The sequence below is a fragment of the Anopheles ziemanni genome, chromosome 3 (genome assembly GCF_943734765.1).
Source record: "Anopheles ziemanni chromosome 3, idAnoZiCoDA_A2_x.2, whole genome shotgun sequence".
Taxonomy (NCBI): domain Eukaryota; kingdom Metazoa; phylum Arthropoda; class Insecta; order Diptera; family Culicidae; genus Anopheles; species Anopheles ziemanni.
The window spans coordinates 75,841,630-75,858,858 of NC_080706.1; the positions used below are offsets into that span (position 1 = coordinate 75,841,630).

General features: G+C 45.0%; 1 protein-coding gene across 1 annotated transcript; it reads left to right on the forward strand.

Moving 5' to 3' along the window:
- The first annotated feature begins 1,106 nt into the window (after positions 1-1,106).
- Positions 1,107-16,716, forward strand: LOC131286544 (hemicentin-1). The gene is made up of 19 exons (XM_058315509.1): positions 1,107-1,170; positions 6,604-6,927; positions 6,990-7,157; positions 7,233-7,391; positions 7,469-7,545; positions 7,616-7,714; positions 7,793-7,952; positions 8,066-8,356; positions 8,421-9,238; positions 9,309-9,438; positions 9,505-9,759; positions 9,832-10,092; positions 10,164-10,304; positions 11,229-11,286; positions 12,248-12,375; positions 12,700-12,960; positions 13,284-13,378; positions 13,915-14,793; positions 16,024-16,716. Exons 1-19 carry the CDS (start codon positions 1,107-1,109, stop codon positions 16,714-16,716), a joined length of 5,061 nt encoding a protein of 1,686 aa, XP_058171492.1.
- The last annotated feature ends 513 nt before the right edge of the window (positions 16,717-17,229 follow it).

Genomic DNA, 17,229 nt, shown 5'->3' on the forward strand with positions numbered 1-17,229 from the left:
GCCCGCTACCAAACGAATAGTTCGAATCCCGCTGTGCGCGTTGGAAAATGTCCGTACCATGTGCGTATACGTGTGTGTGTGTGTGTGTGTGTGTGTGTGTGTGTGTGTGGCTGTGTGTGAACGATCATCGTCCCCAGATTGAGTGAAAATTGTGCAGACGCTGCTGTTGTGTCCGTCGTTCGGTCGGTGTGTCGTGTCATTTTTTTTTCGGTGCGCGAAAGCGAAGATTTTCCCGATTTTTCACGACGAGAACAACTGAGAGTCTTCTGGCAGCCGGGAGAGTGAGACTGGCCGAGAATGTGATGTTGTTTTTTGTTTCTTCTTCATTTCCATTTATTTGGGCATTCTATTTCGTTCGGTTTAATTGTAATCTGTTTCCGGACGGAACGATTGGGAAATTGTCTATGCGAGAGAATGTGCGAGCGTGAGCAAATACGCTCATGCTGAGGAGTGAGCTGAAGAGAACTTTTCGGGTGGGAAATGAGAAGCACCGCGGTGGACGGAAAATCGCACTCCGTAATCGAAGCAGCTAAATCCCCGTTGCATTTGTCAGAACGTTATCCTTTGCTGGAAGCGGAATTTATTTCATCCGATTTGTCACAGTCTCCCCGCAACCCTCTCCCGTTTTTTCCCATTCCGTTGCGGATAATCCCATTTTGCCCGCAGCATAACATGCCCTGATGACTTCACCGTACGATCGGTTGGGATGATAATTTATTTATTTGGCCGTGCCTGGCTTTCCACCAGATCGCTCTCGGGTCTGGTTGGCTGGCTGGCTGGCTTTGGCTGCTTATTTTTAGGAATGACAAACTACTGCTACCAGTACGAGGACGACCGCAGCAACAACAACAACAACAGCAACCAACAGCAACAGCACTACAGCAACGGCAGCAACAACAACTACAACAACTACAACTACCACTACTACTACAGCAATAATATTCGTGATTGTGTGAAACAATAGTTTGTGCAGTGTGCAACGAAGTGCATTCTCTCCTGTGTGTGTGTGAGTGAGTGTGTGTGTGCGAAACCCTGACGAACCGCGCACGCATAGATGTATTTATTTGTTATAGCGTAAAATATTTGAATTTGAATAGTTACTAGATATGAATAGTATTGTTATACTGAGTTTATGGATACTCCTGCAAATCAGCAATACATCTTGTCAAGGTAAGTAGCATTAACTATTAAGTTAATATTTAGTTTTCTTGGGATTATCAAACCAATGTAGAATTTTGTGTGGGATGTTCTGTAAAGTTCAATAATTATAGGAGGACGTTCTTATACACAAAGTATTTTTAAGTGTACACATTTGGTCCACTTCGAATTGGGAAACACAAACAGAAAGTCTTAGGGCTCCTGAGAGATGGTTAAATTGGTTTGGTTCACCAGATCTGTAGTTGATTAAAACAGTATTTTAACAATAAAATGTTTTATCAATTTGAACTCTCTGCTGTTGCACCCTTTTTTCGCAATTAAAGTTAAAACTAAATTATTATTGTTTTCCATTTTTATTGTTTGAGTTTCATTTGAACATTGATTGTAATAAATGTCAGGAAGAAGCTCAAAGTAACAGTGCTCGACATTGGTTTTTATAGAGCACAGATCTATAAATCTTAATCTAAATTTAAATCTAAATCTAAATCTAAATCTTAATCTAAATCTAAATCTAAGTCTAAGAGGGAAATAGTGCATTAAACTGAATATGCTAAACTGGACAAAAAATTTTTAAGCTTGTATGAAAATAGTTACATTTTTGAATGGAAAACTTACTGAAATGCGAACGATAATGCGGGGACATTCTTTCTTTCCTTTTTGGGAATAAAAGTTACGTTTGCTACAAGTGCTTATAGGTACTCGACTTGAGCATTGCAATATTTTATCAAAACGAAAAGCAATTCTCCAACCTTCTGCAAATTGTGAATGGTCAAACTGCTTCGCTTGCATTTAAACTTTACTTGTATGCTAAACAGAAAAGTTGTCGAAATTTCTGGGAGTTTAAAATCGTTCCGTTGATGTGTAAGGGGTGTTCAGTTCACTATTCGAAAAATCTAACTAGAGGGCTTTTGCGGGCAAAGATAAACTAACATGTTCCGGTCAAAAGTTTCGTGTGTCCCTACGGATACATGAATGTGGAGAGAGGGTGTTCGTGTTAGTGTGTGCCCGTTCGTTAGGGGTGGCATTCTCAATTTGGAACCTCCAGGGGGTGAATGTTAACATGCCATAGAATGGCGCAAGTTCATAGCTAGGTTGTGAGGAAGTATGGCTTGAATGCTCACGTACAGCCACACATGCACACATACCAGCGGGCGTGAAAATTCACGGCGAGCAGGGCAGGCCAAGCAGGTGGGTCGCGACCCAACGCACGGTAGTTAATTATTTGAACAGAACCAGCTAAAGCCGGGTGTGGGTAAAACGAAAGACAATAAACTCCCGAACTACCTAGTTGGGGTAAATCGACCGAGCAGGTGTGTGGGTGAGTTGTTTAAAAAAGGATGGGAAGGGTTGCAACTGGAGGCACCTATTGGCCATACCACGGATGACTTAGAGGGGTGGAAAACTAAAGCAGAAACGGTGGTGATGAAAAAAACGGGGGGAAATATAATGAGAGAAAAAAAAACGCGGTGATCACTGGAGCAGAAGAAGAAGCATCCTCCTCAGGTGACCCTCCTCAGGTTGCTCGCGATGCTAATCATACTGTGGGAATTTTCAGACGACGCTTTTGCGTGACCCAACACGGCTGTTGCACGTCTTAAGACATTAGAGGTTAGAGGGTGAAGCAAGCAGGCGGAACGAGGGGGGGATAGAGGGAAAAGCTCCCATCATTGTATTGTTTGCGCTCGGCACGGTTTGTCTCTAGTTCACCTCTGGCACGTTTTTCCCGATATCCACCAGAAAGCTGCTCAAGATTGATCCCGGATCAGTGGATGCACACATGCAGCCAGGGATGTATCAAATTGCGTGAAAATGCTTTATACGCGTCAGTTGTAGGGATATTTAATGAAATAGATACTTAATTTTACAAGCTCTTTCAAGGAATTGAAAATGTATATTTGAATACAAACAATTGTATATTTGAACACAGCACATTCCCAGCAACGGAAAGCTAGCTAAAACGGGTCTACGTAATTTAGCAAAATAAAAGAGGACTGAAACTCAATTTGATCTTCTCAAGCCTTTAAAACACAATTATAACGCAAAAAGCAATAATTGGTTATGAATTTTAGAAGGTATTTTTTCTTCTATCTTTATTTCTTTATACTTGGTAAGCTTATTATCTTTGACCATTGGTTTTGTTTTCTTGTATTGTCAGATCAAAACAGGTTCTTAGTATCATGTTCCGTCGTTACTACATGAGGTGGTTATAGTTTTTATTAAATTTAATTTAAACTTATACCGAAGAGTTGTTGGAAAAATGCTAGAGCAAGAAACAAATACACCATGAAAAGAAGGGACTTTAAGAAAAAAAGTGCTTCGATTCTAGTTTTTACTACTCATTTTACATGTTTTTTTTAAGAAGTTACTTGAAGATGTGGGTCGAAATTATACGAGTTTTAAAGAAATAATAATGGGTTAGCAACTTTCACAGAAACAATTAAATGGGAAATATATCACGGGATGTCAGGTATTTTTCCCATCGATACATCACTGCATACGGCATTCCGGATGGCCTACAGACTACACAATGACGCGGAACATAAGAGGAGGAAATACGAGAAGCAGGTAGTTGGAAAATGAGTCAAGCAATGAGATAAACAATGAACCAGACAATCGGACCTACTAATAGAGTAGAAAAAGAATAAACACATTCACCTGAAAACAAATACGGGCCGGAACGCAGTCATGTAGTTTTTCCCGATTTCCCAAGCCCAGTTTCCGGGCGCAGGGTAAACATACGTAAAGCAGCACATGAGACTGATCCGCTTTTCAATTGTGACAACTGTTTCCTTCTATTGTTGGGGGTGTTTGCGCCCCTGCTTAGCCCCTTTTAACGCAGGCATACACTGATATGCACTCCAACGGCCGATGGAAAAGTGGAGCATATTAAGACCGTGTTTCCCGCAATCATAAGCATCGCTTTCCCTTTTCTTGCTGGCAACACGTATTTTCCCGCCGATACAAGTATTGGTCGCAACATTAGGGTCGAGCTGGAAATTAGTTATCCGCTTTGATGTGTTTTTTCGCCCGAAAAGTTGTGGCTCATTTCCGGCCGGGAAATGTCGATGTTTCTAACGAGCCCCGTCAGTGGTTGTGGCCCCGGGAAAATCGCGCGCCCCCTCGCATCAGACGGTACGACTTTCTAATGGGCTTTCGTGAAAATCCTGACATTATAGCTTCCAGAACCGACCACGATCGGTTCGCGCAGGGCCTTGTCTAAATGTGTGTGGGAGATGTTTCAACTTTTTGATATTGGAGAGTTTTCTTCCTCCCCCGCAGGCGTCGGTGCGAAGGTGAGGAAGAAATTTTCAAGTTTGTTTGTTGTAGGGTGAGCCTGTTTTTCCCGGCGCGTTCCGCGCTTCGTCAACATCTTAACGTGATTCCGCGCGTGCCCTCGGGGCATGTCACGCTGTCGCGCGGACGCCCGAAAGTGGCATCAGGCTTCGGTAACGATCCTGGCGAGTGGGCTGGGGGGGACGTGAGAACAACGAAGTGTGTGCTTGACAGGTCCGCCACAACAAGCGGACGCTCAGCCGAGTTCCGTCCCGTCGTTACCATTAGCCACCTTTTCGGCTTCTTTTTCTCGGCTGGCGAGGACCGGCATGCCAAAGGAAACGCCATGCCATTAGCGAGAAGAAAAGCGGAATGAGCCTTAATCACGTTCGTTGGGGGCCTGCGGGGAGTGCACGGCAAATTTACCTACGACCGGCTCAACTGTCAGTCGCTCTCCACCCGCTGGCCGCCGGTTGCCCTGACTGACAGGTCCTCCTTCCATGGGCGCACAATGGGGCGACTCGGTACAACCCTCGGCTTATGTCAGATGTTACAGTTCGTGTCATCTCCATTCATTTTATCTTTGCTAACCTAATTCGTTCCCCAGAAGCCACCGGATGAAATTTGTTTGTGCACTGCGATTTTCTAGAAAATCATTTCACTTTGAACTTGCACACCAATGCGTCGATTTATTTTTATTTTTATTTATTTATTTATTCTCTTTACGAGATTCATTCATATGAGTCTTTCACCAAAGATCTTTTCAGATTGATTTATGATATTAGAGGATTTGAATTTCAAAACATTGATGAATCTTTCAAAACTTTCATCAATCCTAAGGAAACTCGTTTTTGATTATTAATGAATCTTTATGATTTATTGATGAGTTTCGGTCGTGCAACCAAAAACAAAAACAAAAACACACACACACACACACAAATTTGATCCACCCTTCCCATGTTAGCGGCTTTTTTAGTTTTTATTCAGAGTTTCGTAAATCTCAGAACCAAAGCAAAGAATAATTCAGATTCATGAATCAGGATCGCTATTACTCAACTCTAGCCCTACTTATCAAACTGTCATAGCAATAAAACGATTTTACGCAGGAAATGCAAAACGGTATGGTAAACATTTGGTTCCGCAAACCAACAGTAAAGAGATTCCATATTTACAAAGACATTAGAATCTAAAAGAAAAAAGAAATTATTTGTTCAAGTCATTTATAAGCCAAACGCAAAGGTAAAAAAAGGTTTGCAGAAACAATAATTTAACATGTTTATCGAAAGCATCAAGTTCAAGATCTAAAATAGCATTCGTTGTCAGATAGCATAAGAATCCACAATAAAAGGTATAACTTATATTAAACTGTACTGTAACTGCCTGTAAACCTGTAACTGTAAGTCAGGCTCTCTATTTTCCTAAAATAAGTATCAAAAATCTAAAGGGTGAATCATTCATACGACTTAGATATCTCGTCAAGTTGTTTACTTTTAGCTATTTACTTTAGTTTATTTAGTTTGAACTATATTATTTGTCTTTCAATAGCATTTTATGAAGGTGAAAGATCTTTTGATTGATTTCAAAAGAAATGATATAATTTTTCATCCAAATAAAGTCGACATGGACCACTTCTCGGTACCATAGTGCAATGTTACGATAGAAGGTGACAAGGTTCCGTCAAGGTGCCTCTTTGGGCCGAGCCTGTGTCCAAGGAGGTTGTGGAATAATTTTTGATGCCCTCACCGGAGGCGCTGGTGGCCTGTCGTGAACTGCGAGCCGTGCGTTGTGAAGTGATTTTATGTTCGGTTCCGTTTTCCCACTCGACGCCCTATTATTATGCAGGACCTGATGGCGCGTGTTTGCGCAAGGCGGGAAAACACCGTGAACGGTTGAAAATTAATGCCGGTCGCGGTTATTGCTCCCCCTGGGGGCGGACCTGGGCGGACTGTTGAAGGACCAATTGAAAGTAACTCCGGTCGGTGGAACGGTGAAAAGCGAAAAGAAAATAGACCAAATAGACTGCTCCTTATCTTATCACCCTCCGGGCGGGCGCACGCGAGGGGGGTTTTTTGTTTACCTGAATTTCCATCGTTTCGGGATAATGGTGTTTAACAAGATTTCACGGTTTATTGTTTCTAATTTCCATCCACTCGGTATATCTCCCGCCCGCAGATGGAACAATATCCGTTCTACGGGGCGAAAAGGTGGAGCTGGCCTGCCCGATCGACATAGCGACCTGCGGCGAGCTGCACTCGCTGAAGTGGTTCAAGGGAACCGAGCGGATAGCGGTCGTGTCCGGGGACGGCGAGGTCGCGAAGGTGGAGGGCAGCTACAACGATCGCCTGTCGCTGTCGCACGAGGCGCAGACGAGCCGGCTGATCTTCCGCAGCGTCGAGATAGCGGACGAAGATACATATCTGTGCGAGACCACGTTTCTCGAGCCGTCGGAGCAGTGCGAGAACACGGGCGCATATAGCGTAGCTTTAAACGTTTATGGTGAGTATGTGGTGGACATGGAGAATCTAGCCTCGTACTGACACTCATCTCTTCTTCTCCAGCTGTGCCATCGGTCATAACCCTTCAGGATGGCAATAGAAATAGTATTAAAAACGGTTCCCACATCGGACCGATGCGCGAAGGACAAGACCTGCAGGTCGTGTGTGAGGTGTACGGTGCCCGTCCAGAGCCTGTGATAACCTGGCATCGGCAAGGTCGTGTTGTGCGAGGTATGTTTCTAGCCTTCAGTAATTACTTCTCCGTTGAGACGGTGGAAAAGACTTACGCCTTAACTCCTCTCGCAGATAACCTCGCCGTCGAGGAGCACGATGGGCTGTACACGGTCAAGTCGACCATGTCACTCACGCTGTCCCGCCAGGAGCTTGGCGCAACGTACAACTGTAAGGTCGAGATGAAGGAACACCATCTGACCGTGGAAAACCAGTTCCATATTGATCTGCAAGGTACGTACCGGAGAAGTACTCCCATCAGATATCATTGAGTATGATGTTCATGAACTTCTGCTTTTCCCTCGAAACAGTACGACCGACAAAGATTAACCTATCCGGTGTAGAACATCACACGGTGCAGGGGACGAAGGTTTTGCTTCAGTGTAAGGTAGGTATGATTATCGAAGGACATTTGAGATAACTTACACCTCTTGTACGTCTTGTATACGGTGAAATAGGTCAGCGGAGCAAGACCAGCAGCTAATATGACCTGGTACAATTCATCTAAGCTCATCACGGAGGAGTCCGGAGAGATGACTTCAATTAATACCAAAACAGTGAGTATCAATAAGCGTGGCGAACACTTGTTAACATCTTCTTAATGGTCGCTTGTTGCTTGGATTTCTCCTTCCCAGTATCTTCAAAATGATGGAACATTTGAAACGATCAGCCAGCTGATCTTTACGGCAACGCGGTTCGAGAACGGTGCCTCGATTCGCTGCGAGGCGGACAACATTGTGATGCGCGAGGACATGGACCGCCCGCTCCACGACACTTTGCCCCTGGAGGTTATGTGTAAGTATTCCCGTCCGCCAGGTCGTGCCCAACATCTCAATCAAGTTACTAATATTTTGTCCCATATTATATCTTGCTGCTGTCATCCAACCATCCTTGTTCCACTGGAATAGATCCACCGGTGGTGTCGGTGAAGCCGGAAAACATAACCGTCAACGAGACGCAAGACTTTCTGATCTTCTGCGACTACGAGGCGAACCCGGCATCGCTCGAAAACGTCAAGTGGTACCGGGACAATCAGGAGATCAAGCTGAACAGCGTCCGGTACGAGGGTGGCAACCCGGAGCAGACGGCACTGCTGATAAAGAACTCGACGCGGCACGACATCGGCGCCTACACCTGCGAGCTTTCCAACTCGATCGGGTTCGACGTGTCCGACAATGAGATTTACGTGGATGTTATATGTACGTGATGTGGCCCTGTCGAAGAACTCAGCCTCCTAACCACGTTCTGGTTTCTTTCCCGTAGATAAACCCACGGTGACGCTTACGATGGATCCGGAGGTGCCGGTTATCGAAAACGATCAGGCGAACGTCACGCTCCTGTGCAACATAGTGGAAGGTAATCCGTTGCTTCTGACGCGCGTGCGGTGGTTGTTGGATGGGGATTTCTTGAAGGAGCTCCCGGAGTGTGACGTGGAGACGCTCGGCACGGACGCGAACCTGTGCGAGGTGGACCCGAGCAAGTTGCTGCTGCAGAACGTTGGCCGCGACTTTATCGGCAACTACTCCTGCGAAGGATTCAACGCAGCCGGCTGGGGAGACGTGAGTGAGGACAACCCGCTCGACATCTACTACGAGCCGGGCAATGCATCGATGGTGCACTTCCCAACGATCGCGATCAAGCGCCGCAGCGTCACGTTCAACTGTTCGATCGAGGATCGGGGCAATCCGGTGGCCACGCGCTATCGATGGCTTCGGGGAGGAAAGGCCGTCCTAGATGTGGTTACACCTTCCTGGACGGTCGATCCGGTGGGGCTTGATTCGCGCACGACGTTCTCCTGCTTCGCGTACAACGAGGGCGGCGAGGGAAATGCGGCCGAGGTAGATCTGGAGGTACATGCACCACCGGCATTCATCCAGAAGCTTCAGCCGTACACGGGCGCTCTGTTTTCGACCACCAACATGTCTCTCTCCTGCCGGGTGGAGTGTGTACCGTCGTGCACGATCTCCTGGTTCAAGGATGGCATTGGAATTGAGGAGAGCGACGAGCGGTACTACATCACGAACAGTTACCTTCCGTCGGAACCGGCGACGGGTGACTTCGAGAGTGCATACTCCGTACTGGTAAGACAGATATGGAACGACAATGGTTCGCGTGTGAGTTTGTCCCTAATCTAATTGGTCTTCTCTGCAGCATTTCAACATGTCCGCTTGGACGAATGGTATACTGGATCGGATTAAGGACAGCTCCAACTACTCTTGCGTGTCGACGAACAACTCCGCTGGTCCGGGAGTCCGAAGTACCACCTACTTTGGTGTTGAATGTAAGCTGCACGGAGTTACCCATACACAGTCAGAACAAAGTACAATCTTCTTGAATCAAATTGTAGATCCCCCGGAAAACACGAGCCTCTCCAGCTCCACCATCTCGGTGGAAGAGGGTAAAATCCCTCCGAAGATAGTTTGCTCGTCACGGGCGTACCCCGAGCCGGCCTTCGTCTGGACGCGCAACGGTGAGACAATCGCCAAGGGTAGCGCCCTGATCGTGGACGATGTACTGCAGCGATCCGATGCCGGCAAGTACACCTGCACAGCGTTCAACAAGCACGGCAACCATTCGACGGATGCATTCATCGACATTCACTGTAAGGCATACACTAACTAGAAGTATTCTGATGGTACTAGAGACATATCATGTTTTCATTTTTGGTGATCAGATAAACCGACGTGTCAGATCATACGGAAGGATGTCGAGGATGAGGAGGTTCTGATCTGTGTCGCTACCGGTAGCCCGCGCGAATCGGAGTTCGAGTGGAGCGTCAAGTATGCGAACGATAGTATACAGGGTAACCGAATCAAGAGTGATGCCTACGAGAGCTACCTGACGCTGGACGACGGAGTATCGTCGATGCGCATTTACGTGTGCGTAGCGAGCAACAACGTTGGCATGGGAACGCCATGCGAAATTGAGGTTGCTGGTAAGTGAGACAAAGTAACCCTGCCTGTTTGCGAAATTCGATTATATAATACTTCAACAATACCATTTTAGGTTACGTCGCATGGTGGCTCAAGGGAGACGTTCTGACACCGTACATACTGATCGGCGCAGTGGCCGCCCTACTGCTGGCCGTCATTCTAGTCTGCATCATCATCATCTGCATCTGCCGGAGGAAGCGGCGTCAGGAGAAGTGTAAGTATCTACCGGCGAACCGCAAACACGCAAATCTTAGACCGAGTGATCCCAAATGAAGAGAAACACAAACGGCATCGATAGTGAGCAGGTAGTACGGCTTGGTTTGGTTTTTGTTTCGTTCCTATGGGTTTTTCTTACTTATCGTTCATCTTTTCGAATTAACAAACCTCACCAAGGCTTTGACTTTTGTGGTGTGTTGATCGAGAGACCGAGTTCACGAAGGACGCCAAAGCTGCACCTCAGTTGACGAGTTGAAGTATGAAAGGCAGTTCACACCAACATCTGTCCTTTGGACACAATGCAGGTGTTGACAATGCCGATTGACTTCTTGCGCTTTGTTTCTTCTGGACTCGAATCGATCGAACGAGCTCTGAACGGGGTTGATCTGACAGAAGCTCCACTTCTTGTACATCTTTTATTTTTTCATCTTCTTGATGTTTTAAACATTTGGCAACAATCGTATTTAGAGCTCACAAAACCTTCATTTTGTGCTTTTTAACATTAAATTGTTACAAATCATCGTCAATGTTTAGGTAAATTAAACTCATTTTTGGACTTTTACTCTTATACTTCAAATAGTTGTTTGTAAATTGTCGATTTTCATAGTTTTCTTTTCTGGCTGTTTCTCATTTATGGTTTTTTTTTCAAACTTACTACTGCTAACTTACTTCCAATCATTGTACCACCATTCCAAGCGCTGTTTGTATTTCGTCTCCGTTTCGTCCCCGATTTTTGCGTTATCATTTTCTCCTATCCTCCATTCCTCTTGTCCACCTTATCCATTTGCTGCTGCGAAATATCCTTGCTATTCCCCAGTACCCTGAAAACAGTTGGTTTGTTTTTTTTACATGTTCGTTCTACTTCTTCTTTCTTACTAAAACTTTCAACCCCTCGTTTACGTGCGCGCGCTCTCACTAATAGCTTCTATGCACATGGAAGAAATCGAAGATGCCGAATTCTCATTTATGAAAGACCGCAGGTAAGAGGATTAGATTTGAGACGATTTCGTTTTTCGAACGTTTTTCGGTGTGTGTTTTTGGTTTTCGGTTATCGTACGTGGTGAAGTAGATGTAGCTCATCAATGATGCTCATACCGTAAAAACCGATTGGTCACATACAGATCGGCAACATTAGAGTAGTTTGCAGTTCTCATCTAATGCATGTTGGTTTTTATATGGTGTGCGGTGATGGTAAACCTATGGGGAGTAGTATTATTCTTACAACTTCAGATAAAAACGCTTCGGATGCTAGATATAACTCCTCAACTCAATCCATTGCGTGGGAACTCGTGTGGATAAACAAAATATGGCTTTGGTATCATTTGACTAATCTTTTCTGTTAGATTTATATTCTTTTGCACAAATTTTGTATTTTATTTCGCTCGTTACGTCAAGTACCGTTGTTATAAAAAGTGGATGATGGTTAAAAGTCGTTTGACATGATAGAGGTTGGTTGTTATAAGAGAGAATCGGATTAACTATCTAAGATGTAGTTAAAGAATATATAAACATTAGTGAGAAGTAATAAAAAAATTACGAATATGTAGATAGGTTGATAGTCTTCAAATGATAAATGGAAAAGGATTTTAAAGCAAGTTGGAGAAAAAAACATGTCAAGAATATTTATCCGTTCTAACACTTTGAGGTAGGATTACTCAATAACTAAACGATATGGAATAGATCACTCTATAATATTTTAAAATGTTGCTTCTATGGGCTAATCAAGCGCTCAAAAACGGTCTCAAAACATGGCGCTTTCATTGAAAATTTAAAACTGATTTTTGGTGATAGAGCTACATCAAGTTTAGCCAGTTGATTATGTTAGTCTATGGGCAGTAATCGTTAACTATGGTTACCGACTAGTTCTGGTGTTGGAAAGTCCCGATAGAAGGGCAATTGGAAATTTAAGCCCCTTTTTATCAACCGTACAATTTCCACCAGGTGTCTGCCGAGGGAACCGGATGCATCGGAAAATATCCGGCACTACGATCAGTCGCTTCGATGGCGCATTCGTCGGTTTTTCGAAAAACGCAACAGCATGGATCTGTTGCGCATCTCCACGAGCAATGGTACATTCGCTTCTTCTTTCCGTTCCCCATAATTTTCGTGCGTGTGTGTGATTTTGGATTTTATCATTATCTAAAAGTACACAATTTCCCCTTTTCGTCGAATCGCTAAACCTTTTCCATCACTTCTCCGCACACGCTCGTCATATGTTTCGTTGTTTGTGTTCTAATCTCATGTTTTAATGTTTTCTTTCTCATTTTCCATCATGCATTATGCTATTTTCTCTTTTGTTTATTTGTTTTGGATTTTTTTCCGTTTCCTGTTTTTCGTATGTCCGCTGGCATGGAACCGCAAATGGTGGCGCTTTTGTTTACTTACCTGTTCAGTTATTACTTATGTTAAAAAGCCTCAAACCGTACCCACCGAGGACCCGTCGCCCCCCTCACCTACAACACTACCACCATCAGCATCAACCGCAGGAACAGCAGCATCACCAGCAAGTGCCGCTGGAACCGACGCAACGAACGCTGGTCCGACCGGCACGGTCCCTCATACCCGTACGCCGAGCGTCGGAGGTCCAGCGGCACCAGCGGGGCTCGATGGTGGAAATGGAAGTGTACCGGAAGCTGGTACGATCGTAGGAGGAAGTGTTGGTCAAGGAGGAGGTGGAGGAGGAGGAGGAGCAGGAGAAGGAGGAGGTATGAACACACTCGCGCAGTGAACGAATTCCGATCGCGTTCGTTCGTACTGTTTTTCTTTTAACTGCTACTTCCGCTGGGGTTGGCTGCGCAACTGGACCGCATTTTCCCTAGTTTTCCCCCGTTTCTTTTCAGGGAAAACATCCGTACACGTGGGTGAAACCATTTCCTCGCGTGCACAGCAGCAACCAAACACATCCGTTTGTAATAATATGTGCGTTTTTATTGTTCTCTTTTCAAAATCAAAACAACCTTCCCTCGAATGTCGACAGTTACTGGAGAATCATCGACTGCTGGCGGATCCCAGATCGAACCAGGAGAATATGAAAACCTTCCGTTCCATGGATTGCAAACGCCGCCAAAGAAGGTACGTTTAAAAGTGATCTAATTTGTTGTTATTGTAGGACTATTTGTCTACTTGCTTGTTTATTTTTTAAATATGCCATTCGGAATACTTTCAAAGAGTTGAATTATTTAATTGAAGTTTGAGTTCAGAGTTGTGCAGCTTACTTTGACTTCTTGCTTAAGAGTAACTTTAAGACTTTCAATATGAGCGTCATGAGTTTAAAACAAAACAAAACTTGACCTCAAACTTAAATCATAATTGAACTCATAGAAAAATGTCTTTAGTAGATGAGTATCAAGAAAGATGACCGAATTTCGGTTCCATTTCGAGTAGAAACCTTTGGAGCTAGATTTTCAAAAAAGTCAAAGAAATTCTAGACATACGCTCGCGCAGTTCATTTGAAGGTTAATTAGTTTGTAAACAAATGCTTGCTACCATTTCCCTTTCGTTTTGATGTGCTGCCATTCGCTAACCTAACCTATAATTAATCGTTTGTTTGTGTTTGCGTATTTGTGTGTGTGCTCGTTTGTGTCTGCGTGACCCATTCCATGCTGCAGGCCATGCTGTGCAAAACTAACCTCGGTCCCTCGCTGAAGCATCATAACAAAACGCTCACGCCGTCCTGCTTCCCGACGCATCCGTACAACTACATCAACTACCAGAAGGACAGCCAGAAGGGGTCGGGTCTGCAGGCACCACTCCACCCAGCCCTCCAGCACCCACCCGGCCTGCACCCACCGTCGGCCGGGGACGATTCGAGCAAGAGCGCCGAGCGGAAGCTAGCGGCATCGCTGGTGGACAACAGCGACGACACGCTGTCCTCGCACAGCTTCACCATCGGCAACACGGGTAGTGGCCGCTCGATGAAGCAGCGTGCGTCGGCCGACAAGAACCACCTGATCGACCTGGACACGGTGACGCCGCTGTATGAGAACCTAACCGATTCGATCCAGATCCACGAGGCAACGCCGGAGACGGTACACTCGGCCACGATTGGACCGGGTGGTTTGCTCCCCGGGAAGCCACTGATTCTCGAGGGCCCACACCAAGAGCGGTACCGTATCAGCTTGAAAAAGCCGGGCAGAAAAAGCCATAGTGGTAACGCTAGTCGCTCGAACAGCGCTGTCTCGAACAGCTACTACGACTGCATTAAGCCGATACCGGCACCGCGCCATCGGAAGTACGCCTCGACTAACTCGCTCGTCTCGAAAGCGATGAGCAGTGGCAGTAGCAGTGGCAGCGGTAGTGGCAACGGGGCGCTGTCACATCACCATCAGCAACATGGCGCTCTACAGCCGTACGGTAGCGGTCGGCTGGATCCGATCTATATGAACCTTCCGCTGGGAAAAGGGCTCGAATCGTCCTCGCTTAGACTTCAACATTCGGACTCGGACGGGGGTGGGGGCTCGGTGGGACATGCGAGACGCATTGAAGAGGTGAGTGGCGTGTCTATTCCTTTGATAACAGCTATACTAACAAACGAAACGCCAAATTCTCCTTGTATCATGTCTTTGGAGTTCAGACTTCGGAGTTCTGGAGGAGGCTATAAGAAAAGAATTGGGATAAGCTAAGGCTATTGTGAAATCATGGCTCATGGAGCTATTTGACGCTTTTTAAATCTATTCCACTCATTTTTATTTTAAATTTAGTGATAAGAGCTAACTCTACGTTTAATAATATTAGGATAAGCTCAAAAAGTTTGTCAGTTCCTATGTAGCATTCCCGCCACCTGCTGCTCCTGTTGGGGCTTCAAAATTGTTGGAACAGATCCTGCGTTTGTCGATTTTTTTACGATTTGTAGTAACTGAGAGGCATTAGGAGGAGAGGCGGGGATGGTAATATTAAGGTTTTTTAGCACTTTTTAGGATGAAATCTGATAAAGTTAAGCATTTCCGGAAGGCACTGCGTGCTATCGCTATTCTCCATACGTCCCAAGTCTTCATGAAAAGAGTAGGCATTTGGTATTTGGCATTCCCTTCTTAGGGACAATGGGAATTCAGGGTCTCCAACACCTTTGATGTTTTTTGTAGCATGTAGTAATTCCCAGCCTTTTTACCAATCTTTGCCAACTAGTTGCAAAAAAACTTTTCTCAAGTTTTCACTGGAGCTTCGAGAAATTTTTTTGAGCGATTGCCTCGACTGGTTCTTCGGTACACCAATGTCCAACTGTTTAAAGGATATCTGAACTATCTAGTTGAAGCCATTTTGCCTTCTGATAGTCGCTTCGATTTTTTGCACTATGGCTTAAAAGTGAATTCTTAACCTTTCTTCAAAAGTGACACAATGCTAAAAAAAATTCACATAAGCCGGGTTTAGTGGCCACGAAGCGTTGTTTGTTCCGCGTAAAAAACTGGAAGTTCGAACAAATAAAAAGGTATAAGATAAGAAAAGAACAAATAGGATTGAAAGAGATAGTGTTTTTCTTTAATACATGAAAAATCGGTTAAAATGTGTTCGTTAAAGTTACCTCCGGATATTGATTAATTCAATTTGGGATCGAGCAGACATATGAGTTGGTATATCAGAGAATAATTGAACATTTACCAAAGCGCGTGATGCAAAGAATGGAGAATTGTTTTCGTTTGCTTGAATGAACCACTAAATAAACTAACACACGTGTCTATGTCTAACCCTCACCAACGCTTCCGCTTCAAATAACAATGCAGTACCCGACAATGCCGCACGACAACCACTATCTGGAGATAACACAGCACCAGACCCGGATAGTCATCCCACGGGAGCTGTTTCCGGTGGACAGCCGCGAGCAGCAGGCCAAGCTGAGCCAGCTACTGCGCAAGAGCGTCGCCCCGCCCGTCCCCCCGCACCCCAACCATCACCCGTCGTCCTCGTCATCCTCGTCCATCAACAGCGGCACCACCAGCAACAACACCAGCAGCGGCAGCCGGCGTCACATCAAGCTGCCTTTACAGAAACATCATAGCTTTAATTTCCAGTCGTCGCAGACGGTCGAGGCGACGGTGCGCGATCTCAAGATCAAATCGCACTCGATCAGCTCGAAAACGTTACGCGACTACCGAGGCAACCACAGCAACAGCAACCCGCACCGTAGTTCCCACCATCACGCGTCCCACGGCACGAGCGGCATGCTTCAGGAGCACGACGACAGCGAGAACGAGTACTACCAAGACCAAGAACAGCAGCAGCAACAACAGCATCAACATCAGCAGGAGCCACAGCAGCGCCACCATCGGGCGGCGGCACACTTTCCGTACGACACTAGCACCGTAGCCTTTAAACCCATAACTCCCGTGCCAACGAGTACTACAGCAATAATAACTACTACTAACAGAAAGTCGGTTAATATGTGTAATAATAATGACAAATTTGCAATCAAATAAAAAACACAACAAACCATCACCATCTTCTGACTTCAAAAATTGCCCTTTCCGCTTCTGACTTTGTGTGTTTTGCGTTACTTTTTATTGTACTAAGATTTACTAGTTTACTACTTACGACTAAAGTTACTAACAAACTTACCATCATTAACCGAAACTAAACTAAATAACTAAAATAATACATCGAAAAGGTAAGTTACAACTAAGCTGAGAACAATACAGTGCTTGTCACAAAAATTGACCCGATTTTCGGTAAGATGATTTTTTTTTTAATTTTTCTTATGCATTTTTGTCTGTAGCTCGATTTTACGATTTTCGTTTATTCGCTCGTTAAATACCTCATCTGCAAAAACCATTGGCGTACTAACACGGGACACCAATTAATGCAAAGGCTTCCATGAGACAGCCCAAACACTACACATCCACCTACCCCCACCCACCACAAACATGCTTCCCACGATAGCTCTCTCGTTATCGACATTGCAGAATAAAAATTGTAATTTTTTCCCCAAACGC

What these genes read in the sequence shown, in the direction of transcription:
- LOC131286544 (XM_058315509.1), top strand. Translation starts at nt 1,107, where the DNA reads ATGAATAGTATTGTTATACTGAGTTTATGGATACTCCTGCAAATCAGC. An exon ending in CTTCAATTAATACCAAAACA is followed by an intron (nt 7,715 to 7,792) that starts GTGAGTATCAAT and finishes TCTCCTTCCCAG; the next exon opens with TATCTTCAAAATGATGGAAC. An exon ending in TCATTTATGAAAGACCGCAG is followed by an intron (nt 11,287 to 12,247) that starts GTAAGAGGATTA and finishes AATTTCCACCAG; the next exon opens with GTGTCTGCCGAGGGAACCGG.